The sequence below is a fragment of the Cyprinodon tularosa genome, unplaced genomic scaffold, assembly GCF_016077235.1.
Source record: "Cyprinodon tularosa strain WSP-4 unplaced genomic scaffold, ASM1607723v1 ctg257, whole genome shotgun sequence".
Classification (NCBI taxonomy): domain Eukaryota; kingdom Metazoa; phylum Chordata; class Actinopteri; order Cyprinodontiformes; family Cyprinodontidae; genus Cyprinodon; species Cyprinodon tularosa.
Window position 1 is genome coordinate 422,550 of NW_024038953.1, and position 26,422 is coordinate 448,971.

The window sequence follows — 26,422 nt, forward strand, 5'->3', positions numbered from 1 at the left end:
TATATTATACAAAGTTGTGTACATTAGATTACTGATATTCTGTGAAGCAGGTACACTCAGTTACACCTTGCAGACCCTGCAGACCACACCTGACCTCATAGTTTTTCTTGGTTTGCTGCAAAGTGGTTAAGATAAAAGGAGTGGGACAAAAGAAAACCAAATCACCTGCAGATGGTGATGACTCTTATTTTGTTCACTTTTGATAGATTTACTAAAGTCTTAAAGTCATAAGTTTCAGTTTTTAGTTTCAGGAAAAGTATCGTAAAAGTGGATTTTTTTTTTTGTACTGACTGTTTTCTGCTACATTAGCTAATATGCAAATGTCATTATAACCCCTTTTCTCTTTTTTTTTTGTATTCTTCTTATCCGTCTTTGCTTGTTTAGCTCCTCTTTAAAGTTTCATTTTGTTTCTGCTTCTGCGTTCCCAGCCATTCCTCTTGCTTTCTAACCTCATCTCTTTGTTTTGATGCCTTCTTTTGCTCTTCTTTCCCTCGGTCCCTTCCCCCAGTTTTCCCACCTCTGTGCTTCATCGCGATCGGCTCGTCCTAGCAACTGCTATCGCCGCCGTCTCTGTCCCGGCAACGGGTCGTCGTCAGGGCTGCTGACCTCTGACCCCACACAGCTGCTCAGCCATCGTGTGTCCCCTCATTCCCAGTCCTCTGCTCCCTGCTTGTTCCCGTGACCAGGAGGGTCACACATGGGAGCCAGCGCTGAATTCAAGGAAATCTCTTTCAGTTTTTCCCCCAGCCCAAAAGATATAGGAGAGCATAGAAAAAGTAAAGGGAGGAGAGATGACCTAGTAAAAACAATAGGGAATGGAGAGAATGAGGCAAATAACAAAAATAAATTAAAGCTCAAGAATATAGAAAATAAATGTTTAAAATGAAAAAAAAAAAAAACATTCAATTTTATGGACAAAAATTAAATGCAATATATAACAAAGAGGGAAGGACTCAGTTTATGTGAATCTTTTGAGGTAGTTATCCTTTGACTCATGAATTGCCTCTGCATGTTATTTTTTATTTCCAGGAGCTTTTATGACATCATGCTGTTTGTAAACGGTTAGTAAAGATAAGGTACTCATTTGACCACACTGCCACTATATTTTGTTATTAACAGTGTCGTGCAGTTAGATGAAATATATAGAAGTGTTAATATATGTAGATAGTTACTTACACCATATAGTTGTATTTGGTCACATTCTGGTTGTCTGACACATAGTCCGGCAGATGAATTGATCATTTTAACGGTATAGTTGTAATCAGATGGATGATCTAGCTGTCATACAATTAATTTGACTAATCTGGTTTACTGGTCATCTGAAATTAATTGTGATTTACTTACTAATTTACTGCTAATCCTATTGGTAATCTGAGTTGTTTACTGGTAATTTAATTGTGTGGTGCCCCTAAATGTAATGTTATTATTACAATATCATAAAAGTAATTATTTCATAAAAGACAGTAAGGCTATTTTAAAAGGGCAGCCTGCTTATGACAGAATTTCTTTTTCCAATATTTTAGGTAACCAACGTAGGTGTCTGAACTATATACCTTTTCTTCTTTTTATGTCCCTAATGTTTACAGTAACAAACAGGGTTAATATCTTTAAAAAAAAATTCTGTTTACTGTTTTTTTCAGATGGATAAACCTTTTCTCATAAGGAGGCATAATTTTTTGCAAAAAAAACTACATTAACCATGACAGAGTCCCATCATCCTGTGTACCCTGGAGTGAATAAAAATACATTGCCAAACCAAAATTTCAGGTTTTGTTCAAAAATCAATCACTCAGGGCCTGCTTCTTGTCAATATTATACATATGGATCATTTTACCTTGCAGCACATCAAAGCATATTTGAAAACTTGACCTTATTATAGAAATAAAAAGATAAAACCTGCATTCTATGAATGGAGCTACTAAAACTTCTGCTGTAATCAATAAGAACTGGTAAAGGAGCTACATGTCTTCCCCTTCCTTGAATAAGCTTTCTCCTGCTTTTCTGCTTCTGTGCTGCAATTGGTCGGGCCGTGTATGCTGTCACTCTGTGCATCAGGATTACAACTGGGCTTCATATGAAATAGTTCCAAAGAAGCTTAATTTAGTAAATATTTGAAGCAGTTAGATTGCTATATTTTGGTTTCAGAACAATATAAAATGAGGAGGATAAGTTGAGCTGTGTCCTGGATCCAGGTGCTGTTCTCAGTGTAACCTGAGCAGAACTTTATTAATAAATAATGAGGCAGTCAGCTCATAAGTCAGACACAGGGAGCTTTTTTTCTGCTAGTTGTCCTGTGAAGAAAGCACCAATACTTAAACAAACCGGCCACTGGAAAAATATTTTCAGGCACCGTCTGGCCTTCTGTTCATTTAGGATTTAGTTTGAAGATTGTGCTTTGTTGTTTTTGTTGTTTTTTTTTTTTTTTTTTGGTTTTTTTTTATCTAGGCCTGTGAGGAACCTAACCAATCATGAATCCTGAATAGTAAGTTTCTTTCCTAATGCGGTGTGCTGCTTTTTAAATAAGTTTAAATATTCGGTTGCTGCCATTGATTGAAGACACATCAAGAACAGCAGATGTAGAAAAAGATAAACAGATATACATATTTGCTTCTTGTCTTTTTACTTTGATATTAATCTTTAAACACAATCAGGTCTACACAGATAACATTTAATAAAATATTACTTAAGGAGTCTTTAGGTGCTTTAGATAATTTAGCGTTATTCATTAATGCAAACGTCAATGTGGCATTAAGTTAATCGTCGGATCACCAAACTCCTGTGACACATGGTTGTTGTAGTCTTTGAATTATTCCAACAAATATAAAGCAGAAATAACCCAAAGTTTATGCTATTTCACAAACCTTGTGATATTGCTTCATTTGAGAACAAATTTAGCTAAGAACTCACAAAATCTTTCAGAAGTAGTAATTCCTAGTCATTTATTTCCATATTTCTTAACTTAAAAACCTCAAACTTCAATGTTTTGGGGGTTTATTTAATAGTCAAGTATCAGATAATTGTAAACCGGTTAGTAAACCTTTGTATAGTTTTTGACATTTTACATAAAAGTCTAAAAAGATGTTATTAAGCACCTGAGTGAATGCTGTGTACAGCCTTATTTTGATCTCCAGTCTGATGTGTCTTCACCAACTGTTAACATCAGAATAATTAACTCATTTGTCTATTTTCCTTTGCAAAAGAGCTTTAGGAACATTCCATTCATTTTTATCCCCTGCAACATATTTTCACTGTATTTTGTGTGTACTGTGACAGGGCTGTTCTGTTACAGAAATATATTTCCACCAAATAAACTATATTTCAGGTCCTGCTGGAAAGTGATCATTCATTCCAGTTTTCAGTTACAGGGAAATATACAAGACAAAAAGGAAGAAAAAAGCTTGGAAAGACATTAATAAACTCACCAACAGCTAGTCCTGTAAACTTTTCCTCAAGGATCTTCTCATACAGAATTCATGGTGGTTATCTACAGTAGATCTTCCCCAAATCATGATCATTCAACCAAAGTTTAAAGGAGGCTTATTTTCCTGGATTGTGGCGAGTGAGGTCTTAGCTTATCCTTTCTGTGGCCAACTGTAGTTTGATCCTCATGCAAAACAGACAGAGCAAACGTTTCCTCATTGCAAACCTTACTGGTTAAATCTGTGTGTTGTTTGTTTATGGATGGATGGATGGATGGATGGATGGATGGATGGATGGATGGATGGATGGATGGATGGATGGATGGATGGATGGATGGATGGATGGATGGATGGATGGATGGATGGATGGATGGACAGACGGGTGGATGGATGGATGGATGGATGGATGGATGGATGGATGGACAGACGGACAGGTGGACGGATGATGGATGGATGGATGGATGGATGGATGGACAGACGGGTGGATGGATGGATGGATGGATGGACAGACGGACAGGTGGACGGATGATGGATGGATGGATGGATGGAAATAATATAGCCTTTGTTTAGACAGGTTTCTGCTGCATTACATCATCAAATTTTAAACATGTAAATCAGTTTAAAATCAGTTTGTAATAAACTTTAGGACAATGTGAGCAGGTGGATTTTAACCTGTTAATATAAGTGGTAAAGCTTATTGTGGGTCTATTTTTAAAGAATCTAGTCAAAATTAGCTGGATTTACTAAAATCTCATATCCGTTTTAATTCCCGTCCGTCTCTTTAGTGATTACCTGTTTAAGCTTCTTCTAATTGGCGACTCTGGAGTTGGAAAGTCCTGTCTTCTGCTGCGTTTTGCGGTAAGGACCGCTTATTTTTATTGGAAAAGGAAAAAGGTCCCAAGCATGCTGAATTAATGAAGATAAGAAACGCTTCCTCTCGATTCAGGACGACACCTACACTGAGAGCTACATCTCAACCATTGGAGTTGACTTCAAGATCAGGACCATTGACATGGATGGGAAGACTGTGAAGCTGCAGATTGTGAGTTTGAAAAGTTACTGTGAAACCATTTCATGCACTCTGTTTAAACAAAGGATTTAGAAAGTGAACGCTTTCAAAACAAACTCTTCCCGCAGCTCTTTGCAATACAACTGGTATGCAACATTTCTATTTTTGTCCTCAGTGGGACACTGCAGGCCAAGAGAGGTTTCGAACAATCACCTCCAGCTATTACAGAGGAGCACATGGTATCATCATTGTTTACGACGTCACAGAGCAGGTCAGTGTGTGTTTTATCTTCTCTACCCTTTCAGTAAAATAGGAGGGTTTAAACATTAACAGTGGAGCTTCCCCTGCTTCCTCAGGAGTCCTTCAACAATGTAAAGCAGTGGCTGGACGAGATAGAGCGTTATGCCTGTGAGAATGTCTCCAGGCTGCTGGTGGGAAACAAATCGGACCTGGTTGGTAAGAAAGTGGTGGATGCTGCCACAGCTCAGGTAAACAGGACAGACACAATGGTTCCTCTAAAAGCAGATTAAGGATCTATTAACTCATTGGATTCCTCATTAAATTCGGGTTATAATAACGTTCTGAACTGAATCCCTAGTGCCACAACATATCATGTGTATATTACGCTTAGCTTCTTTTAGGAAATAGAAACTTTTAACATAATCAATTAATTCCTGTTGCCATGATAGATATATGAAACAGTGGATTTTTTCCTCTTTTTATCTGGATTATCTTTTAAAAATAAGTGTGGAATGGAATGGTCTTCGGGCCAGAGTTAAAACCAAACATTTAAGGCAAAAGATAAGATAAGATAAGAGATAAAACAAGATAAGAGAAAAGCGATCTATGTTACCGTATGTCTCAATGCTTTTGTTTTGCCGTTTCATTGTTGTTTTTATAAACTAACAAATTACCTTGATGTGCTTTTATCAGCTACAAACTTTTGCATTTTCCACACTATCAGGATTTGGCCTTATCCCTGAAGATCCCCTTCCTTGAGACCAGTGCCAGGAGCTCTGACAACGTGGAGAAGGCCTTCCTCACCATGGCCTCTGAGATCCACAAGCGGCTGGCCAGTGAAGGAGGGGGCATGCAGGGTATGTCGACACAGGCCAGGGGTCAGACCACCAAGATCAACAGCGCACCCGTGTGGCTCGGTGGGGACAAACAGACGCCGGAGACCAGTACCTGCTGCTGAGGGACAGTGAAACACGTCCACATCAATTATCTCCAGGGCTAAATGTATACCCAATTGCACTTATTGTCATGTTTACTGTTAAAGTTTAAACATAAAACTAGGATGCTGGAAAGTTGTTTTTTCAACAATCTTTCTTGTAGCAGTATGGGGGAAAGTAAATGAAAGGGAATGTTTTTTTTTAAGTTATGACAACTTAGAAAGTTGAACCAAAAAGCTGTTATATGGGCTAACTGATAATAAAAAGAATGTATAATGAATGTTTATTTCTTATGGTTATGAGTTTTTTTTAATATGTTTTGGTTTGCGTATCTCCCCATATAAAATAACTAATTCGGATCAAAAAGCATATTTCAGCTAAATATCTTTCAATTTATCACCAGGTTCTTCTTGGTTGTAGGAAAATAGAGACAAATATTTCACAACTTTACTTCTTATGTCCTTATTAAAAAAACAAAACACACAAACATCTGGATAATATCTTCTAACGTTACAAACAGTATGATTATGCAATGCAAATGTTAGAAAAAATGTATAGAAAGGTATGATTCCTTTTTTCCCCACTCAGTGGAATTGAATTGTAAATGATCATCATAATGAATTGTAAAGGAGATGATTAATTACAATTCAATTCAATTCAGTTTACGTACACTCACCGGCCACTTTATTAGGTACCCCATGCTAGTAACGCGTTGGACCCCCTTTTGCCTTCAGAACTGCCTCAGTTCTTTGTGGCATAGATTCAACAAGGTGCTGGAAGCATTCCTCAGGGAGTTGGGTCCATATTGACATGATGGCATCACACAGTTGCCGCAGATTTGTCGGCTGCACATCCATGATGCGAATCTCCCATTCCACCACATCCCAAAGATGCTCTATTGGATTGAGATCTGGTGACTGTGGAGGCCATTTGAGTACAGTGAACTCATTGTCATGTTCAAGAAACCAGTCTGAGATGATTCCAGCTTTATGACATGGTGCATTATCCTGCTGAAAGTAGCCATCAGAAGTTGGGTACATTGTGGTCATAAAGGGATGGACATGGTCAGCAACAATACTCAGGTAGGCTGTGGCGTTGCAACGATGCCCAATTGGTACCAAGGGGCCCAAAGAGTGCCAAGAAAATATTCCCCACACCATGACACCACCACCACCACCCTGAACCGTTGATACAAGGCAGGATGGATCCATGCTTTCATGTTGTAGACGCCAAATTCTGACCCTACCATCCGAATGTCGCAGCAGAAAGCGAGACTCATCAGACCAGGCAACGTTTTTCCAACCTTCTATTGTCCAATTTCGATAAGCTTGTGCAAATTGTAGCCTCAGTTTCCTGTTCTTAGCTGAAAGGAGCGGCACCCGGTGTGGTCTTCTGCTGCTGTAGCCCATCTGCCTCAAAGTTCGACGTACTGTGCGTTCAGAGATGCTCTTCTGCCCACCTTGGTTGTAACGGGTAGTTATTTGAGTCACTGTTGCCCTTCTATCAGCTCGAACCAGTCTGGCCATTCTCCTCTGACCTCTGGCATCAACAAGGCATTTCCGCCCACAGAACTGCCGCTCACTGGATGTTTTTTCTTTTTCGGACCATTCTCTGTAAACCCTAGAGATGGTTGTGCGTGAAAATCCCAGTAGATCAGCAGTTTCTGAAATACTCAGACCAGCCCTTCTGGCACCAACAATGATGCCACGTTCAAAGTCACTCAAATCACCTTTCTTCCCCATACTGATGCTCGGTTTGAACTGCAGGAGATTGTCTTGACCATGTCTACATGCCTAAATGCACTGAGTTGCCGCCATGTGATTGGCTGCTTAGAAATTAAGTGTTAACGAGCAGTTGGACAGGTGTACCTAATAAAGTGGCCGGTGAGTGTATTTATATAGTACCAATTCACAACACATGTAATCTCAAGGAACTTTACAGTTTACCAGATCATACAGTCAGATTGATTAAACTAACTTTTAACAGGTCGAAATCTCCAGCAGAACCAGGCTGTGTGTGAGCGGCCATCTGCAGAGGCCTACTGGGGTTCAAGGAGACAGAAGCAAGGATACAAAAAACAACTGTAAAAGGCGTCCCCATCCAGGAAACACACAGCCAGGCAGACCAGGTCCGAGCCAACTCCCATGTCAGAGGATGAAGAAAGCACATCCAGTCAGAGAAACAGGACTACACTGAAAAACAGGCCGACATTTATAAACTAAGGTGTTGATGGCAGCAGCACAGCTGATATTTCTCTCCAGGATGGTTTCACTGCCCAACAGGAACAGGTGAGGCGAAGCTACTATGAGAAAAAGCAGAAAGCATAACGTTAGAGATTGAACTAACAGATTCTGCAGAGTGGGAGAATAGAGATAGAATGAAGCAGAATTATGAAAGAGGATAACCTGTGCCACTAACTATAAGCTTTATCAAAAAGTTAAGTTTTAGGCCCACCTTTAAAAGTAGACAGGGTGTCTGCCTGACGGACTGAAACTGGTAGTTGGTTCCACAGGAGAGGAGCCTGATAACTAAAAGATCTGCCTCCCATTCTACTTTTACAAATTCTAGGAACCACTAGTAAACCTGCAGCTTGAGAGCGAAGTGCTCTGTTGGGAACATAGGGAACAATCAGATCTCTGATATAAGATGGAGCTTGGCCATTTAAGGCTTTATATGCGAGAAGGAGGATTTTAAATTATTTTCTGGATTTAACAGGAAGCCAGTGAAGAGAAGCCAGGATAGGAGAGATATGATCTCTCTTTTTCATTTTCATCAGAACTCTGGCTGCAGCATTTTGGATCAGCTGATGGCTTTTAACTACAGTTTGTGGACTTCGTGATAGTAAAGAATTACAATAGTCCAGCCTTGAAGTAACAAATGCATGGACTAGTTTCTCAGCATCAGCCCTGGACAGGATATTTCTCATGTTTTGCAAAATTCCGCAAATGAAAGAAGGAAATTTTAGAAACCTCTTTGATATGGGATTTAAATTACAGATTTTTTACCTTATTATCTGGTTCAGTTTAATCCCATCCAAATTAAGTTACTGACTAATCAGCTTCTTTTTCAAAGACTCTGGTCCAAAGACTACAACTTCTGTTTTGTCTGCATTTAGGAGCAAAAAGTTAAGATTCATCCAGGTTTTTATGTCTTCAAGACATGCCTGTAATCTATGTAATGGGTTAACTTCTTCTGGATTTATAGACAGATATAGCTGAGTATCATCAGCATAACAGTGGAAATTAATCCCATGCTGTCTAATAACTCTATCGATTGGGACCATATACACTACTCAGAAAAATTAAAGGAACACTTTGTAATCAGAGTATAGCATTAAGGTAATTTAAAGCAGAGGGGGTTGTTAATCAGTTTCAGCTGCTTTGGTGTTAATGAAATTAACAACAGGTGCACTAGAGGGGCAACAATGAGACGACCATCAAAACAGGAATGTTTTTACAGGTGGAGACCACTGACATTTTTTCGTCTCCTCATTTTTTCTGACTCTTTTTCATCAGTTTTGCATTTGGCTAGGGTCAATGTAACTACTGTTAGCATGAGGGGCTACCTGAACCCTACAGTGGTTGCACAGGCAGTCCCACTCCTCCAGGATGGCACATCAATACGTGCCATTGCCAGAACGTTTGTCTCCCAGAACAATCTCAAGAGCAGGGAGCTGGACAGGGATGTAGGAGGTCTACAACCCATCAGCAGGACCGGTATCTGCTCCTTTGTGCAAGGAGGAGCAGGAGGAGCACTGCCAGAGCCCTATAAAATGTTCTCCAGCAGGCCAATGGTGTGAATGTCTCTGACCAAACAATCAGAAACAGACTTCACGAGGGTGGCCTTAGGGCCCAATGTCCTCTAGTGGGCCCTGTGCTCACTGCCCGGCACCGTGGAGCTCGATTGGCATTTGCCACAGAACACCGTAATTGGCAAGTCCGCCACTGGCGCCCTGTGCTTTTCACAGATGTGAGCAGGTTAGTCCTGAGCACATGAGACAGACGTGAAATGGTCTGGAGAATGTTATGCTGCCTGTAGCATCTTTCCGCATGACCGGTTTGGTGGTGGGTAAGTGATGGTCTGGGGAGGCATATCCACGGAGGGACGCACAGACCTATACAGGCTAGACAACAGCACCCTGACTGCCATTAGGTATCGGGATGAAATCCTTGCAAGGGCGTAGGTTTGATTTCAACTTTGGTAGGGACACTATTCTTCAGTTTCATTGGTCCTTTGCAAAAATATGCATGCTCTTTTTTATGCTTAATGTGAGCTCCAGGGCTCATTTTGTTTAAAGAGAACAGCAGCATTTCTTACTACATTTACACAAATCTTATAAGCACTACATGCACTAGATGCTGTTTATCAATATTTAAAGCATCACTGGCTCTGATGAATGTGGAATTAGGACTTCTTCCACTTTGAAAAGGATTTCATTTAAATTTACCTGCTACTAAGACAGTGTCTGTTTAACCAAATATAGTTTATAATATGTGGATTTATGTGTTTTCTTCTGAAGATAGAGAATTGTGCAGAGGTAAAACCCACTCTTATTTTTTTTTATCTAATATGCTCTCTCTGGATCATGCAAAATAATACATTCAAGGGACAGCAAATAAATGTATTGTATTTACATGTGCACTGGAACTAGAAGAGGAACTGACACTGAGCATTTAAAGTATTAATACTAAAAGTTGTACATCTGGGCTGTAGTTACTCTGTGTAGCTAATTTCATGTATTTTATCTATGGCTGAAACAATTAATCATATTAACAAATTATTTAAATAATCGTGAACTAATTTAGTAATTGATTAATCGTAAACTGGAGTATAGGGCCACTAAAATGTGCCTTTAGCCGACAGAGCGACCCACTTAGAGCAGGAATTATACCAAGATTGTAAAAAATATGTAAACATTTTGCATTTAAGAAGTAAAAAAAAAAAAAGTTTTTGTCTGTCAATATTCTCCATCCAGAACTCCTCCAAAGGAAACGTTTAAACGTTTCTGTTTCATCTGGTTTCATTTCATAAAAGATCTTTAAGGAGCGTTTGGCTATCTGATTAAAAGATAAAATAAAAGAAATCCTAACGTTGTTAACTTACATTTCTCAAGTTCCACAAATCAAAAAACTCTCTCCTGCTTCTTTACAGAACTCCAATCAGAAGCTTTCGCCTGTTTTAGCGTAGATAATAAGTTTTTTAATTCGGACTAGTTTCGTAGCCCAATATTAATTTATTTTAGCGTCTTTTTTCGCAGCTGCAGCTACCAGGCAGAGAAGCTGCGAGAGGAAAAGAAGCGGCTGCTGTATAGTAAATTATAAATATGTTGTTCACATCCAATTATTGGTAGGGACAAATAGGTCCATCCAAAATTTTGATAGGGACATGTCCCTATGGTCCCTATGCAAACCTACGCCCATGAATCCTTGAACCCATTGTCAGACCCTATGCTGGTGCAGTGGGTCCTGGGTTCCTCCTGGTGCACGACAATGCCCGGCCTCATGTGGCGAGAGTATGCAGGCAGTTCCTGGAGGATGAAGGAATTGATACCATTGATAGGCCCCCATGCTCGCCTGACCTAAATCCAATAGAACACCTCTGGAACATTATGTTTCGATCCATCCGATGCCGCCAGGTTTTACCTCAGACTGTCCAGGAGCTCAGTGATGCCCTGGTCCAGATCTGGGAGGAGATACCCCAGGACGCCATCCGTAGTCTCATTAGGAGCATGCCCCGACTTTGTCAGGCATGCATACGCATGTGGGGGCCATACAAATTACTGAATACCATTTTGAGTTGCTGCAAGGAAAGTTCAGCAAAATGGACTAGCCTGCTGCATCATTTTTTCCCTGTAATTTTTGGGGGTCTTTGAATTCAGCCCTCTATAGGTTGATAATTTTTTATTTCCATCAAATGATGAAATTATGTGGCATCCTTTTGTTCATAACACATCACCAAGTCCATATCAGTATAAATAAACAGCATGATTTTTTCCCCATTGAGATCTGATGTGTTTTCAAAGTGTTCCTTTAATTTTTGTGAGCAGTGTATATAGTAAAGAGAACTACACTGATCCTAGCACTGATCCCTGAAGTACTCCACAGGTAACCTTTGAGCATGAGCAAGATTTGTCATTAATGTGAACAATCTGAAATTGATCAGATAGATAAGATTTAAACAAGTCAAGTGCTGTTCCTTTGATTCCTATAAAATATTCAGTTTTTTTAAAAATAATATTAATAATATTATATTAATAATAATATGACCAACTGTATCAAATGCAGCACTGAGATCTAACAGGACAAGTACAGATAGCTCATTTTCCTTTACACAGGAAAAGGAGGTACCATAGAATGTGTACCAGCGTTGTCTATGTACCTTGCAAATCAGCACATTATCTGTGAAATACTGGACAGTCAATCAGGTTTCAGTGAATAATGTCAGGAATAAACTGCCAGATTTCAGTTTTTGCACCCTCTCTGTTCATCAAAAAGGGTTCAATGGGGAAGATAGAAAAATGTGATGGAATAGAAGTGTAATTTAACACCTCTGTCATTTAATAGAATCCCAAATAGGAAACAGATTCAGAGATGTAACGCCATCTAGCGGAGACTTGGTGAAATACACATTATTGAGAATAGATTAAACCATTTATCATGCAATAATGGGAAAATAAGTGTGTGAAGGTGGCAAAACAAGAAGTAAGGTGTAGACTTTTATTAAAATGTTAAACATTTACTTCATAGCAAAGGGGGGAAACATGTCACGAAATAAAAAATGTGAATTTGGAGCTACGCACGACACATTGTTATAAAAAAAATTGGATACTTAGATTAAATGAAAATGTTCAACATAAAGATGACAAAAGCAGGGTGTTAGAGAATATAAGGTGGAGAATTTTGAGAATAACGAAAAAGGAGGCAAAAACCCCCACCTTATTACTCAGTTAAAAGTGGCAGCTAGTGTGTGAACCTTAATTGATCTGTTGGGATTCCTAAAAGAAGTTTACAGAAAGTTCTTTGTAAATTCGCTGTTCGGTTGTCTTTCAGTGAAGAATATCTGCAGTTAAAATTTTTCAATAATGTATTTTATTTCAAGTGATTTTTCTCCCACATAATGGAATAGTTTAGACTAATAATAATAACAACAATGTTATTATTATTATTATTATTATTATTATGAGTGGTAGTAGTAGCATCATTATTATGTATAATTAAAGAGGGAATATTTACAGAAACAAAAAATATTTTCATATCGGCATTAGAAGATGATGGAAAAGGACTTTCTGAATTAATGACTGTGAAGGGTAATAAAACAACTTTGACCAGAAACGCAGAGACCATGTTCTTTATCACAGCTATAACAAAAATCATATACTAAATAATTTTCATGATAAAATTATAAAAGATTTATAATAATTATTTAATAAACACTGTTTAGATTTCATGATAAAACGAGCCTAAAACAATAAGAAAAACTACATTTCCCTTCAATCACTTAAACATAGCATCACCGGAAGTTTGCGGTGTGAGTATAAAATCATTTCCGCATCCTTCCTGGGTCCTTTCCTGTCTACGGCCCATTGGAAGATGGCGGTGCAAATCTCCAAGAAGAGGAAGGTTAGCGGCATTTTATCACATTTTCTCGCCCAGATAACGAGTTTCTCATAAAATGGGGCTGTATCCCGAAGGATAGAAGTGTTCGCTGTTGGTTCTGCTGTCAGCTAGACATGTACAGCTCCGATCCGCAAAGGATTGCTCTAGATGCTTCGGCAGTGCTGCGTCCTCCTCATTTAGATAGCTAGCATGGCTGTTTTACCGGGGCCTCAGTTAAACCTTATAATAATCCAGATTTTAGTTAGAAAATATTGAGATAGACGGCCTGATAACTCTAAAACACGTTTTTCTTATAGCTAAACTGGCAGCTCGTCAAACTGCGTCCAGGGTCTTCTAATACTGAAGTTGGCTTTTGTACACCTAACGATACACTGACATTTTGGTTGATGAAGAAACTATCCAGATACTATTTCTATTAATGAATGTAGAATAACGCCATTAAACTTGTGATAAGAGAAAAACAACGGTTTCGTGAAACAGCACATCCTCAGCTCACCTTACTCTAATTTAGGTCCCTGTGATAGTTATAACAGACTATAAATAAATGAATACTCTATTTTCATTGTGTTCCAACGTTTCTGCAATATTGTTAGACATTTAATTTTATATCTTTATAGAATATACTCAAATGTGTCCTAAAAAATTGTAGGTTAGAAGTCTGAATCATGACTCATATGTTTAATTCTAAGAATGGCAAGTTGATTTGTGTAGCACTTTTTTACCAACAAGACTGTTTAAATTGCTTTACATGATAAATACAGAAAACTTATTGTGCAATGCATCTATATCAGTGCTTATAAATATTGGCTTCCATGCTGTATAGATCTCTGGATCTCCAGTCTGTAGAGAATTGTCTTTTGATCTGTACTATAACTTTCAGAAATGCATTTATATAATTTCATGGGTCAGCAGCCAATGATGTTTGTTTTTTAAAATAAAAGGAATGTATTCTCCTCTTAGTTCGTTGCAGACGGTATCTTCAAGGCCGAGCTGAACGAGTTCCTGACTCGTGAGCTTGCTGAGGACGGATACTCCGGTGTGGAGGTGCGCGTGACCCCAACCAGGACAGAGATCATCATCCTGGCCACAAGGTCAGTGCCGATCAAACACATGGTCTTTTCAGGCCATTACGATTAATTTTCATTTGTTTCCTGTAATTAGATTACTATTTTTTGTATGTGTGTTTCCATTATGTCTTAAAATCTATTCTGCTGAGCAGGACTGAAGAGGGAATGTGGGTTGTATTTTAATCCATCTGTGTCTAGGATATGTTTGAGCAGATGCATCAGAGATGTTTCTCCGTGTGTCACCTCTGTGTTGTCCACATTTCAGCACAGCTCAGTGTTTCTTTCTCTCTGCAGGACCCAGAATGTTTTGGGAGAGAAGGGCCGTCGCATCAGAGAGCTGACTGCTGTGGTCCAGAAGAGGTTTGGCTTCCCTGAGGGCAGTGTGGAGGTAGGTTACCCACTACAGCCTGCAATCAAACAAACACATTTTCTTTTCAAAATTCAGCCTCAAGAGACAAAATAAATTAAACATTTATTGTTGTTGAGACTGATTTCATCGAAACATTATTGATATAAAGTTGATTATTTATGATGGAAATGTTTTGCACCAATCAAAATCTTAAGATTTGTTTTACTTTGTTTATGCAAAGTCTGATTCCCCTTCTGTGATGATTCGATGACGAGACGGAGTAGGAACTTCTCTGGTTCTGAAGGTGACCGGTTCATGATCACGTTCTGTGGTTTTGCTCCAGTTCTTCAGATTCAGGGTTCCTTTTAACGTGAAGACACAGAGGCATTTGTCTGAGAAGGGTTGAAATCAGAGCTCCATGTATATTATAAACATAAAGGCTACAGCTGTTTGATTTGACTGCTGCAAACTTCCTTTATGTATTTTATCCCGTTTACTGTAGATGCTTAAATAAATTTGAAATGTTTTTCTTTTTTTAGTTGTATGCTGAAAAAGTTGCCACTCGTGGTCTTTGTGCCATCGCCCAGGCTGAGTCTCTGCGCTACAAGCTGCTGGGAGGCCTGGCCGTGCGAAGGTAAGCAGTGCTGTAATGTAACATGCCAGAACAACAGAGCTTAAAGAACCCCATCCCTGATATTTGGTGGTCTCTATTGGGGCGCAGGAAATTAAAGTTGAAGCTGGAGAGGCTGATTAGAATGCCAATTTCTCTTTATAAAAATGAGTGTGGAAAGAGAAGCTGTTTAATGTACCCCTAGTCAGAAAGTCAGTGTCAAACACTTTTATTTCACTCAACACAGTTAATGGCTGCACAGTTCAAGATTAACTGAAATTCTTCCAGATAAAACTAATTTGATTACTGTAAACTGTCATTTCTGGCAGCTCTGTAAAGTTGGGTCTGCTTGCAGAAAAAAATTAGACATGTGGAGGATAAAGCTGTGCATGTTGCAGTGGTTGGTGTCAAGCTAATTCCAGAAAGGGCCGTGTGGTTTTCTTTCCAAGCAAACAATAGCACACCAGACTTCAGTCATCTCATCAAGTCATCATGTTCAGATTGGACTGACTTAATGAGGTGACTGGAGTCTGGTGTGCCATTGCTTGGTTGGAAAGAAAACATGCAGCCACACGGCCCTTTCTGGAACCAGTTTGACAGTCTTGTTTTGGAGGCTTCTGTGGAAATGTAGGTATTTCTGCACATAACTCTAGTAAATCACAGAAGGTTTGATATGAAGGTGAATTGTTTGCTATGCCTAATTAAGTGCCCCTTCGGTGATGAGACGATGACGAGTCGGAACGGGTCTCTGTCTCGTTTTGGTGGCTGGTTCAGATTCACGTTCTGTGGTTCTGCTCCAGTTCATCAGGACAGCGAGGCCCCTTCGCTTGAAGACATTGAGGCATTTGTCTGAGAAGGGTTGAAACTTTGTTGATACTGAAGCCTAAAGGGCTTTAATAAAAAGTTCTTGACACTTATTTTTCGTGTTTACTTTGCATCATATGTCTGTGCAGTCGGTTTTAAACAGATGTATTTATTTTTAAGCGCACACATGTTTAGCAATTAGGTTTTATCTGCTTTAAATGTCCAGGGCCTGCTATGGTGTTCTGAGATTTATCATGGAGAGCGGGGCCAAGGGCTGCGAGGTGGTGGTGTCTGGCAAGCTGAGGGGTCAGAGGGCCAAGTCCATGAAGTTTGTGGATGGCCTGATGATCCACAGTGGAGACCCCGTCAACTACTATGTTGACACAGCAGTTCGCCATGTGCTGCTGAGGCAGGGTGAGTACCCTCCCATTCTATCAAGTCCTGAGACTGCTGAACTAAAATAATGATCAAAATTACTCCATAGTTGTATGTCAGTCAGCAAAAGTACTGCTTTGCTAAATCTCTGAATGTTGTGGCTTTTCTGCCATACTCAGGTGTGCTGGGAATTAAGGTGAAGATCATGCTGCCCTGGGACCCCAGCGGTAAGATTGGCCCCAAGAAGCCCCTGCCTGACCATGTCAGCATTGTGGAGCCAAAGGAGGAGAATGTTCCCACCACACCCACATCAGAGCAGAAGGGAGCCAAGCCAGAGGTGCCCGTCATGCCCCAGGGAGTACCCGTACCTACCGCATAAAAGGGTAAGACACTGCAGGGGCCCCTTTTACAGCGTTTGTCACATTTCTAAACCATTTAGTGGTAGTCTGTGTTCTTATGCACTATGGAAGTAGAAACAAACAGCCATAAACATTTATGCATACTTCCTGGGTCTTAAGTAAAAGTCATGAGAAAATAACTTTGATTCTGTGCTTTAGGGCCCTGTCACACCATGCCGATTTAGGCAGCATGTGCCCGAAGTCCCAGAATGTCGTAATATGCCGGAGGTCTCTATTAAGCGGGCGCATGAAACTAAAGTTGAAGCTGGAGATGCTGTATTTTTTTACAATTTTGAGCGCATCCATAGCATATTCATAACAAGTCCAGAATTTGTCTGACAGCCTTACTTATGCATAACATACAGCAGTGTACTGCAAATGAAATTATGCATGTGCATCGTTTCATGGGCATTACGCAGCATCAGTTAAAGCTGCTCCCCTCAGGCACATCGCTGTTCCTGACGGGAGCAATGATGATACCTCCCGCCCCCCAAAAAATTAATAAAAAAAAGGAAAAGGGTTGCAGTCGCAGCAGATTCAGCATCATGTCTGCTAGGAAGTTTGTTGGTCGTGGCCGTGAACGCATAGGGGATCCATCACATTCACCTTCTCTCTCACCCTATGATGGGGATGCAGTCTGCAGGAGAAGTTACTCATGGGTATGGATAAGCTGGACGCCACAACTTGCACTTAACGTATGTCAGGGATGAGATGACTTACCTGTAACTTATGCCCGACTTACGGCATACGCTGGCATATGCAATGCTCAAAATTTCCCTACGTATTTGCCATGTCAGCGCGTGCCAGCATGTTTCAGCTCATAACTTAAACAAAACATAACTTATGCGATGGATGCCGATTTTCCATACTTCAGGTATACGCTGGTCTAAATCGTCAATGTGTGACTGGGGCTTTTAAGTCAGTGATGGTGGTTCTGGCCATGTGGCTGAGAAAGGCTGAGCGTTACAATAACTGTCACATTTAATACATTTACAGGCAGTAGAAATATGGCTGCTCTAATCTCAACAGCTAAGCTAACCTTATTAGGCAACCCTATTAGGCATATTTTAGAGGGGCTGATGTGGCTTTGAATTTACTAACCCCAACTATCTGCTGGCCCTAAGAGATCCTTATCTGATTCCAAAATAGAGGGAGATGCTTTACTACTCTACTGCCTCCTAGTGGCTAAAAGTTACAGTTCTGGTTTATGAGATGAACTTTGGCTACTATTTATTAAGCGCATCCAAACAAAGGGCTCTCATTGTGTTCTTTTAGATTGTGCACACATCAACCAAAAGTGTTAAGTGATTAACTTTTTTAAATAAAAAAATCAAGGACATTAAAAGAATTTTGTAATTTATCTGTCAAATTCAAAACTCTTACATCTTTCAAATAAGGAGCTATATGCCCCACTCCACTACTTCCTGAATGTCATTATTTCCTTTAATTACTGGACATACTGATTAATCAGGTGTCTGGCCAATGTCGTCATAGTTACTGATTTCTGACACCTGGATTAATCAGTCTGTCCTGTGATGAACGAGAGGGAACAAACATGCTAGCTGAGGCTTAGTTAAGTAGTCTAGTTGTGCATATAGCCCATTGCTTGCATGTCTTTCCTTCTGAATAGAAAAACGCTAGAATTCAGACTTCACATAAAACAGCAAATGAGAGCAAAAAAGGTCTGATTGGTGCATCTTTAATTGCACTTTTATTTATTACTTTACTGATGCACCAACAACTTATTGGCTAACACTACAGTAAGAAATTAGTGCTTCAAGTAACACACCAGGGGTACATTTCTGAACATGGGGTTGGATGGAACAGTTTAGATGAAAAGCATTCACAGATGTTTTTATTTTGGGTATTCTGTGTTCCTTCTTTGATGACACGATGACTAGTCTGACCAGGTCTCATACTGGTTCTGGTTTTGACTGGTTCAGTTTCACGTTTTGTGGCTCTGCTCCAGTCAGTCAGACCGGTGGGATCATTAGTTGAAGACATCGAGGCATTTGTCTGAGAAGGGTTGATTTGACACAAAACATATTCAAAAATTCAGCCAAAATCAAAGCATTTCCATCCAATCATGTTGGAAAAATAAAAATATCTTTTTTTTTTTTTCTCGGCTAGATTATGATTATTAGTTTGACACAAAAATTTGCAAAAATTTTAACCCTGATTTTGTTTTGCAGGTTTTTGTCCTTCGTACTGGATGGATTGAAGACCCTGGTGTTTTTGTGTACAAAAGAATAAAATCTGGAAAATACACAAAATGAGTTTTGGTCTTTATTTGCAAACTTTTATAACTTCTCTATAAATAAAAATTAAGACACACTTCTTGAAGCTTCACGAAGCACTAAAAACCTGCATGTAATGTGCAGACTTGGTGTCTGCATTTATTAATGCAAGGGTCTAGAAGCTTTGTTTTTGTTTTAATATATCAATCTTAACCAAAGTAGAGCTGCACTGCTCTGAATAAGTTTGTGAAAATGAAAAAACTAGACTGGAACATGTGGGTGTTGAAAGTAATGTGATGTTTGACTAAGAGTTGAGATGGTCACTCTGCTTCAGGTGGCTCCTTTATCAGAGTTGGAACATTTTAAGATATTGAGAGTGAATCTTTTTTTTTTTTGACTGCAGAGATAAATGTGTTCAGTAATCAAACATTTCTAAGAAAATAATCTAAATTATAGATGCATTCAGTTCAATTACTTTCAGTGTGAGTGATATTAAGAGTTTAAAGAGGAAGTTGATGGCATGTAGGATATTTTCGACTATTGGTCAGACTGGTGGGTTTTAAAGCTCAGGATTTGCACACCTCTAGGTGTCTGAGGTGTGCAGGGAATATTGTTGCTGATCCCTTGCACCACAGCCACAAACTATTTCACACTTCCCTCTGGCAGGAGGCTGCTGTCCAACGCACCCTAAAACCTCTCAGAACAAGAACAGCTTCTTCCCATCCGCTACCAGCCTTATCAACAAGGCCCAGAGACCCTCTTGACACTGCCTCTCTCCCGCCCCCCTTCAGGACCTAGAGGCTACACCAACGAAGCATCTCCTGGATCAACATTTCCTGAAGGAGAAAAAAAAAGACAATGAAAAATATTACATTTTCTGGTATTCTCCATTGTTATGGTCACTTTTAAACTGTATTCTGTTTGCTCTTTAAACTCCAGATAGAAAAGCAACACAATTAGATTTTAAACAAATGTTATTGGTAATTGTTTTTAACTTGTCGATATTAAATAAGTGAAATGTCATTTTGTATACACAATATTTGTTACATGTAACAGATATAACACGTTACAATATTTATTCACACCTATTATTAAATCATATTTCTGTCATGGTTTCTTTTTCTGTTAAAATTTAAAATTTCCTATGTATGGGCTGATACTCATAAGATCAGTTTAAAAATAGGGAAAATATCGCGGAGTGAGACATCTCTATAGCGCACCATAGTTTGTTTATAGATCCGGGTTAGGCCACGCCCCCTTGGTTCTACCTGTTCCAGCTACTTGGTCCCACCTGGATCGGACGTTCAGAGTCACAAGATGAGTCTACCGGACTACAAATCAAGTGGAAAACAGGCTTCATCTGCGATATCAGTAAGAAAATAAACCCATTTCTTTGGTTTTTAGGTTATTTCTGTAAGTTGAGGGAACATTTCCCCTGTTAGAGCAAAAAGTTGCTGAGATCAGATCCGTATGGAAGCCCGTTTCCGCCACTCTGTAAAAAAAAAAAAAAAAAATATCTCAATATAATGAGATAGTATCTCATTATAATGAGATAGTATCTCATTATAATGAGATAGTATCTCATTATAATGAGATAGTATCTCATTATAATGAGATAGTATCTCATTATAATGAGATAGTAACTCATTATAATGAGATAGTAACTCATTATATTGAGTTACTATCTCATTATATTGAGTTACTATCTCATTATATTGAGTTACTATCTCATTATATTGAGTTACTATCTCATTATAATGAGATAGTATCTCAATATAATGAGATACTATCTCATTATAATGAGATACTATCTCATTATAATGAGATACTATCTCATTATATTGAGTTACTATCTCATTATATTGAGATAGTTTTTTTTTTTTTTTTTTTTTTTTACAGAGTGGCGGAAACGGGCTTCCATAGATCCGCATGTTTGTTTGAGCAAAATGACTATTTTAATGGGTCCATAATTCTACTCTAAATAAAACAAATTTCAGAATATTTACTGAGTCGTTCTAATAGCTGAACAGAAAGATAAGGTCTACATTTCAGGTTGGTTTCTCTCTTGAAATCAGATCTGACTGATGATCTTAAAGTTAAAAAAAGAGATGACCAAAACGCCCCAGTTGATTAAATAAGATGGCTGCATTGGTTCATTTTCACCTCAAATTTAAATGTGCTGAGGATCATCCTTCACTCCTGGTTCATGGGGATTCTCTCTCTCTTTTTTTTTTTGAAAGTGTGACAACAACCTTTCTTATAACCAAGTTGCACTGGCTTAAATCTCATAAAAGGTCTTTAACAGGATTGTTTAAGTCCTTTAATAATGTAACTTTGAGAGTTTGTTTTGTTCATAACTTTAGAGGTCAAATGGCTTTAAAGAAATCCCATATCATCATTGATCACCACTTGCAAAAACAGCTGACAACTAAGTGTCTCTGATAAACACAGTGAACACCTTACGTTCACTGTATTCAGCTTTCCCTACTCTTAAAGAAATTAGCATACATACACTTAGATGTTAATTTTATTTGCCGTAAAGTTTAAGATTATTTTTTATTATTTATATTTAATATATGCCATGGCCCTCCATTTTTTTCAGGCAGAAAAGATAACACTCCTCACAGCAGACTTTAAAAGGCAAGCAAGTTATCTATTTAACACATTTCAGTAGCAAGACAATTAGAAGCTATGTAAATAATAGGACATATAGAATACGAAAATACATTGCAAGATAATAAAAAATGTATTGATGTTAAGGTACACTATGCAACCGGTGTTGATTTTCCAGTGAGGCTCCCCCCAGAGGGCGAAAGTAAAAGTGCACTGTCGTAAATGTGCTCAGCTGTTCTCCTGGTTTCTCCGTCAAGCCAGGCGCGGTTGTTTTGAGCTTAGCAGCGAATGACTAACGCTGCGTTCACACTGGATGTAGCTGGCGCGACAGAAGCAGCGAGTTTACATGCAAAGGTCCCGCGGCGCGTTTTGAGCTGCAGGCGCAGCATGTCTAAGCGGCTGCAGCAGCGCGTCGGGTGAGAGACAGGGAGAGAGACACAGCGCTGATGATCACTGCTCTTAAACAGTTTATTGACGCCTAAATTAACTTAAAATGCAGAAATCTGCCGGCAGAATATGCAGTTTGAATTATTTAGATGAAAAACACCTACCAGCTGCCGCGATGAACCGCTGCTGATGAAGGGATCCATACTGTCGGCGCATCCCTGGTATGTGGGGGTCTGAGCGGCTCCGACAGAAAAAATATTGAAGGCAGGATAATAATCTGAATGAACTGACTGCACTGATTACGTTTTCAGGTGTATTTTCTCACTTAAACACATATTAAAACTACTTTATTCCCACTGATCACAGCAAATATAGCTGCAAGGCAGAGAAAGGATAGTGAAGCTCCGCCCAACGCGCCTCAGACACACTTTTGCAGCCAGAGCAGCAAAGCTGCTTCAGCCGCGCGTCAGTACTAACTGGTACAAGCAGCAAAAATGAAGCAGCAGATGCGATTTTGCTGCTTTTGCTGCGTGAACGTAGCATAACTGCACAAAGATTGCCACTGTGCTAGCAACGAGAATGCTTTTAACTGGGGGGTGTAGCAGTTCTCGCCGTAAAGCAAGACTGACTCTCACGAGACTTCTGAGCCTGTGGGTGCGGGTCGGTGCTCCTGCAGTTGCAAGTGCAGTATTTCCCCCACAGACCACCAGGGCGGCCGAGAATACCTTTGTTCAACCTGAAATGACTCATTTAATCATCCATAACGTTATGGAACACATTAATTAACTGAAAAATGTTGCATAGTGTCCCTTTAAGATAAAAGAAGTTTAACTAATAATGTTTAGTACACTCTAGAGTATCGGATCAAAAGAACTAAAAACTGCTTTTCGATGTTTAGTTTTGGCTCTGGGTGTGCAGAATAGACTTAAAGGAATAGTACACCCAAAACATGATTAGCCTTCATTTTCTACTCACCCCCATGCTGAACAAAACTCTGGAGTACTTTTTTGATATCTCAAATGCATCTGGAGATCTGGGAGGCTTCTTGCTGTCTGCTGACATTCAAATAATGGAGGTCTATGGCGCCCGAGACAGAAAGGTCCACAAAAGTCCACAAAAACGTGTCAATATTCCTCCATACTGCTCGTCCAATGTAATCCAAGTGTCCTGAGTGGGTAGCATCCAGAATTTACTCGAAACGAAGTCATTTAGAATGTTTTTAGAGCCTAAACAGTAGTGTATAGGATTTCCTAATAGCGCCCCCATGCGCGCTCACGATTCTACGGAAGCCGGCAGACCAAACCAGCGCATTCAGCTCGGCAAAGAACTCATGCTCTTCCTCAACACTGAAGTCCTCAGACATTTTTCTTTCGTTGTTTCTTTCTTTGCACAGGTAAACAGCACATTTCTTCTTCTACGCTTGCATTATCGGCAGACCAGACGCTGAATGCGCACTTTCTTCCGGTTTGGTCTGCCGGCTTCCGTAGAATCGTGAGCGCGCATGGGGGCGCTATTAGGAAATCCTATACACTACTGTTTATGCTCTAAAAACATTCTAAATGACTTCGTTTCGAGTAAATTCTGGATGCTACCCACTCAGGACACTTGGATTACATTGGACGAGCAGTATGGAGGAATATTGACACGTTTTTGTGGACTTTTATGGACCTTTCTGTCTCGGGCGCCATGGACCTCCATTATTTGAATGTCAGCAGACAGCAAGAAGCCTCCCAGATCTCCAGATGCATTTGAGATATCAAAAAAGTACTCCAGAGTGTTGTTCAGCATGGAGGTGAGTAGAAAATGAAGGCTAATCATGTTTTGGGTGTACTATTCCTTTAAGCCAGACGATCTGAGAGGTCTGGGTGGTTGATCCACTGACAACACAATTTGCTTTGTATTTTGGAGTTAAGCCATGCAGCAGTTTAAAAGACAGCAGAAGCATTTGAACATCTACTATTTGAGAGACAGGAATTCGGTGTAGCGATTTCAGCACTGGGGTGATGTGTTTTAGTGAGCATGCTGGCAGCAGCATCCTGAAACATCATCTAAATAAGTGGTCCTCCTAATTGTCAATCATTCTGGTCATATGTTTACGTTAGGCGAATCTACGTGCTATCTTTTTCTGTGCATGCACACTTTCAGCTGCATGTGTCGTGAGCTACGGTTTCAGTCATTGAAGCTCGCCTTTGTTACCGTGGTTCTTTCAAAATGGCAGAGGGTCGTAAGAGATAAGGTGTCCATGAAGTATATGAGAAGAAAAGAAATCCTCAGAAGAGGCAGATATATCCCAGAATGCTGATAGAAGGACGACTTTGTTTATCTCTATATGAGACTCTGAAGGCTCAGATCTGAGTCCATCCCTACACCCAGATTTAGAGCCTAATTGGTGGTTTATTGCTGTATTAAGAGAAGCTGTGCGCAAACTTTTGAACACTCTATTTTTGATCCAAAAAATATTTCTCAATTTGTTTTACTGTTCAGCTGAAGAAATTTTTGTCACTTCCATGCTTTTATTTCTTCTCTGCATTTAGCCAGGGCTTCAGTAGGTTCATAGCCACCTGTAACCTTGTAATGTACAGTTGTGTGAGGTCTGCATATTTGTGGTAATTTATTAAGATCCTCCACCTTCTCCACTTCTTCCCCCATGATGTTAATAGCGTTCAACTTTCCTCTTCCTTCTGAAATCTACAATCGTCAATCCGTGTTGATCAATGAACAATGTGTTTGGGTAATGAAGGAATTTTTCCAATTTTGATTTATGGGAAATTATTAGTGTTTTTTTTGTGGTTTTCATGTTGTAGAACCTTAAAAGACGAAATAATTTATTTTAATGTCATTAATAATGGTTTTACTCTCTATAATAGTCATGGCAGAATTCAGATATATCTATATATATCTCCAACTCACTGAATTTACTATCATCAGTCAACACCTGTGAGAAATATCTTTATGTAGATATAAATAAAACAAAAAATAAATGTCAACATTATATTCTTTAAAAATCTTTTGTCTGTTTGTGGTTGTTAACATCACTCTCCTCCCATCAGCCCTCTCCTGTCGTTCACTTGAATGTTGGGGGCTACCTGTTTAGCACCACACTGAGCACGCTGAGGAAACACCCAGACTCCAAGTTGGCTGAGCTGTTCAGCAGTCACCCCAAAGTCAGCACAGATGGACAGGGACGCTTCTTCATTGACCGTGACGGTTCCCACTTTGGAGCCGTTCTGGAGTTCCTGAGGTCGGAGAAGCTGCCAACGGAGAACATCCGTGAAGTTTACAAAGAGGCTGTCCACTACAAAATCAAACCACTTATCAAACGACTGGAGGAGACGCCTGAGCTGTTTGGAGAGCTGGTGGGACGGCAGCAGTTCCTCTCCAAGGTCCGGCACTACCAAGAAAACATTGAGGTCAGATGGATCCTATTAACAGTGGTTCTATTTCATCCCTACTGACCGCCAGAGGTGGTGCTTCAAGCACTGAATGATCACTCTTGCTCAGGTCGAGAATGAGTATCAACAAAGTCACCTGTGACCTACCAGTGATCAATATAAATCTATAAGTGTGTTCAATTTCAAAGGCTGTGTCCTCCAAGGACGTGTGGGAGAACTTGCACTGTGTGGAGGTGTACAAATTTGTGTGTCTTTAGACAGCTCTTTGGTCTTGGCCATGTTAGCAGTTGGGTTCTTACTGATTGTATCAGGTAGACAGGTGTCTTTATGTAGCTAACGACCTCAAACAGGTGCATCTGATTTAGGATTAGTAAGTAGAGTGGAGGTGGACATTTTGAAGGCAGGCTAACAGGTCTTTGAGGGTCAGAATTCTAGCTGTTAGACAGGTGTCCAAATACCTATTTGCGGCTGTATCATACAAATAAATAGTTAAAAATGTATCTATTGTGATTTCGGGATTTTTATTTTTTAGGTTCTCTCACAGTGGGCATCTACCTATGATGACAATTTCAGACCCCTCCATGATTTCTAAGTGGGAGAAATTGCAAAATAGCAGGATGTTCAAATACTTTTAATGGACTTAGGGGTAGGGCTGCAAGACAGAAGCTTGTTCCCTCCAAATAAGAGAGCCAATAAGTTTCTTTACATTTTAGGAAGAATCTTTTGTTTTTGAGTTAATCAGACTGCTGTCAGCACTGTGGTCTGTGATTGAGGTTTCTGTGGTAGTGGGAAATGATAAAATTAGCATTTACACATAAAAAAGGCAGTTTTTGTCTATAATCCTTAGGTGACTGCTTGAAAAAAAATGAAAAGATCAGCTGCACTGTCTTTATTAACTGTAGTACTACTGAGTACATTCAAATTTTTATCTAATTTTCATTCTACCTAATAAAGTGCATTATAGTATGCGC

At 39.5% G+C, this 26,422-nt stretch overlaps 3 protein-coding genes and 3 non-coding genes across 6 annotated transcripts in view; all 6 read left to right on the top strand.

The window, feature by feature from the left end:
- kctd14 (potassium channel tetramerization domain containing 14) overlaps nt 1-26,422 on the top strand; it is a 35,221-nt gene that overhangs the window by 8,122 nt on the left and 677 nt on the right. The window contains exons 2-3 of the mRNA XM_038288551.1: nt 19,726-20,430; nt 25,110-25,469. Of these exons, the coding sequence (XP_038144479.1) occupies nt 20,377-20,430; nt 25,110-25,469 (414 nt within the window). The 5' untranslated portion in view covers nt 19,726-20,376. The remainder of the gene's footprint in view (nt 1-19,725; nt 20,431-25,109; nt 25,470-26,422) is intronic.
- On the top strand, nt 2,246-5,889 carry LOC119785755 (ras-related protein Rab-1B-like). The gene is made up of 6 exons (XM_038288552.1): nt 2,246-2,482; nt 4,205-4,277; nt 4,366-4,461; nt 4,604-4,699; nt 4,785-4,916; nt 5,393-5,889. The coding sequence occupies exons 1-6, from the start codon at nt 2,469-2,471 to the stop codon at nt 5,624-5,626; spliced, it is 645 nt and encodes a 214-aa protein (XP_038144480.1). The 5' UTR covers nt 2,246-2,468; the 3' UTR covers nt 5,627-5,889.
- rps3 (ribosomal protein S3) lies at nt 13,117-19,090 on the top strand. The gene is made up of 7 exons (XM_038288550.1): nt 13,117-13,222; nt 14,180-14,310; nt 14,581-14,674; nt 15,175-15,269; nt 16,276-16,463; nt 16,604-16,807; nt 19,015-19,090. The coding sequence occupies exons 1-6, from the start codon at nt 13,193-13,195 to the stop codon at nt 16,801-16,803; spliced, it is 738 nt and encodes a 245-aa protein (XP_038144478.1). The 5' UTR covers nt 13,117-13,192; the 3' UTR covers nt 16,804-16,807; nt 19,015-19,090.
- LOC119785760 lies at nt 14,887-15,036 on the top strand. The gene has a single exon (XR_005281087.1). It is a non-coding gene; the product is annotated as a small nucleolar RNA SNORD15 (small nucleolar RNA).
- Nucleotides 15,957-16,103, top strand: LOC119785759. The gene has a single exon (XR_005281086.1). It is a non-coding gene; the product is annotated as a small nucleolar RNA SNORD15 (small nucleolar RNA).
- Nucleotides 18,700-18,847, top strand: LOC119785761. The gene has a single exon (XR_005281088.1). It is a non-coding gene; the product is annotated as a small nucleolar RNA SNORD15 (small nucleolar RNA).